The sequence below is a fragment of the Myotis brandtii genome, unplaced genomic scaffold (assembly GCF_000412655.1).
Source record: "Myotis brandtii unplaced genomic scaffold, ASM41265v1 scaffold1279, whole genome shotgun sequence".
Classification (NCBI taxonomy): domain Eukaryota; kingdom Metazoa; phylum Chordata; class Mammalia; order Chiroptera; family Vespertilionidae; genus Myotis; species Myotis brandtii.
In genome coordinates, this window is record NW_005354503.1 from 298454 (window position 1) to 300812 (window position 2359).

The following is a 2359-nucleotide window of genomic DNA, read 5'->3' on the forward strand; positions in this document are numbered from 1 at the left end:
CCCGCCTCCCTGCTCTCGATGCCCCGCCTCCTCCCTCCTCCTCCTCCCTCCCCTGTCTCCTTTCCACGCCTGTGCTCTCTGTGCTCTGATCCTCCCCTCTCGGCCTCACCAGGCGCGCACTCCCTCTACCCGGCCAGTGCCCGCCTTTGGACTCCCGCACCCCGCCTCCCGACTTCCCACTGGCTCTCTTCTTCATCTGCGGGCCCTGGGACAGGGATAAGCCTTACCCGGTGCTCTACCATCTTTCCTCAGCTGTGGAACAAGCCTGGCTTTCCCCTCAGCCCTGCCAGCCTGGGTCCCTGACTCCCCAGCATCCTCTGGCCAATGCAGTGCCATTCAGACCCCAACCCAGACTCCAGTCAGCTCTCTCCTGACCCTTGTTGTGGACTCCATTCCTCCATAACCCGCTCTCCACACAGCTTTTGGAGATCATACACACACACACACACACACACACACACACACATTGCTGATTTCAGAGAGGAAGGGAGAGAGAGAGAAACATCAATGATGAGAATCACCCATCGCCTGCAACCCAGGTATGTGCTCCTGACTGGCACTGAACCCAGAATCCTTCAATCTGCAGGGCCACGCTCTATCCACTGAGCCAAACCAGCGAGGGTGCCATGTCTCTCTCTTACAAAGCATCCTGTTAAAGTACCTTCATAGCACTTATCTCTGATATCTGTCAGTTTATTTTTTGAGGCTAGTGTGGCTTAGACCAGGGTTTGGCAAACAAACCTTTTCTGTAAAAGGCCAGATAGTAAATATTTTAGGCTTTTTGGGCCATATAGTGTCTATCACAACTACAGTACTCAACTCTGCCATTGTAGCAGGCAAGTAGCTATACCTAAATGAATTAGTGTGGCTAGGTTCTAATACAACTTTATTTATGGACACTGGAATTTGAATTTCACATAATTTTCACATACCATGAAATATTTTTATTTTTTTTCTACCATTAAAAAAATGTTAGGAACCTTTCTTAGCAATCAGGCAATACAAAAACTGGCCACAGGAGGGCTGTAATTTGCTTATCCCTGGTTTAGAGACAGATAACAGACCCATAGTGCCTGGGTTTATAATCCTGATTCTCATGTTTATTAGCTGTGAACAAGTTACTTACCCTGTGCCTCAGTTTTCCCAAATGTACAATGGACATACTACCTACTTCATAGTGCTGTTGCTGTGAGGGCTAAATGTGTTAATTTATATGAAGAACTTACACTTAGAATGGTGCCTGGCACAGAGTAAGCACAATGCAAGTGTTAGCTATTGTTATTTGTGAGTTTATCATCTGCCTTCCCCAGTAACCAACCCACTGGCCCCCAGGCAGCAAAAAACCTAGTCTTTCTTATTCACATGGCATGGAACTATGCTTGATTCAATAAACATCTGTTAAATAAATGAGTACACATGGACCCCTATGAGGAAGACAGGGTAGAAAGGGTCTCTAGACAGGCAGGCCCCCGCGGAAAGCAGGGGTAGGATTCAGTGGGAGAGGCAGGAAAAATAAATCAACCAGGCTGGAGATGGGCACCTGCTCAGCAGGAATGCTGCCCATACCTACGGGCACCGTTACCTGCCCTAGCAGTGCCACTCCTTGACATCAGAGCCTCAAATAGCTCAAAGTCTGTAAGGACTAGGAGAATAAAAGGACAGCAGGAGAAATGGCCATCAAGCATAAGGGAAGACATTCAAAGTTGGTAACAGCAAGGAATGGCTGAGGAACCTCAGTGACCACCAGCCTCTTATTTATTTATTTCAAATATTTATTTTATTTTCCAGCCTCTCTTTTTGCCCTTCCCACCCTTTCCAGGTCCCCCCAACCAAATGATGAGAGGGGCCAGAGCCAGGCCAGACGTGCCTTGACTTCTTTCAGTTACGCTTGCGGCTGGAGTGGGGGCGAGGGAAGAGCCCATGACCAGGGCTCCCTGGAGACCAGGGCTGATGATACCAGCTGCCGTAGGTGAGGTACCAGGCAAAGGTGCCCACTGCGGCGCCCACCACCTTGTGAGTATACTGGTGGAAATAGATGACAGTACAGAGCAGCAAGAAGTTCCAGAGGCCCAGTAACAGCACGTTGAGCAGGAAGACGAGGCGCAGGGGCGCACCAGCGGGCAGCCCGTGGGCCAGGTACTTGGCAAACACTGCCGCTTCCTCAGCCATGAGCAGGCAGCAGAAGGTGAGCAGGAAGGTGTGGGAGGAGACCGTGTAGCCCCGCCACTGGTGGCCGGCTGCCAGGCAGCTGCGGCGGTCAGGCAGCTCGTGGAGCAGCAGCCCCTGGGGCAGAGGCTCGAAGCAGGAGCCGGTCAGGTCCTCGATGAGCAGGAAGGCCCGGCCAGCCCCCCGCCCCACG

General features: G+C 51.5%; 2 protein-coding genes across 2 annotated transcripts in view; both read right to left on the bottom strand.

Moving 5' to 3' along the window:
* PSME1 (proteasome activator subunit 1) overlaps positions 1–242 on the bottom strand; it is a 3071-nt gene extending 2829 nt beyond the window's left edge. The window contains exon 1 of the mRNA XM_005859615.1: positions 228–242. Within this exon, the coding sequence (XP_005859677.1) occupies positions 228–242 (15 nt within the window). The remainder of the gene's footprint in view (positions 1–227) is intronic.
* A 1465-nt stretch (positions 243–1707) lies between these two features.
* FITM1 (fat storage-inducing transmembrane protein 1) overlaps positions 1708–2359 on the bottom strand; it is a 2625-nt gene continuing 1973 nt past the window's right edge. The window contains exon 3 of the mRNA XM_014534285.1: positions 1708–2359. Within this exon, the coding sequence (XP_014389771.1) occupies positions 1879–2359 (481 nt within the window). The 3' untranslated portion in view covers positions 1708–1878.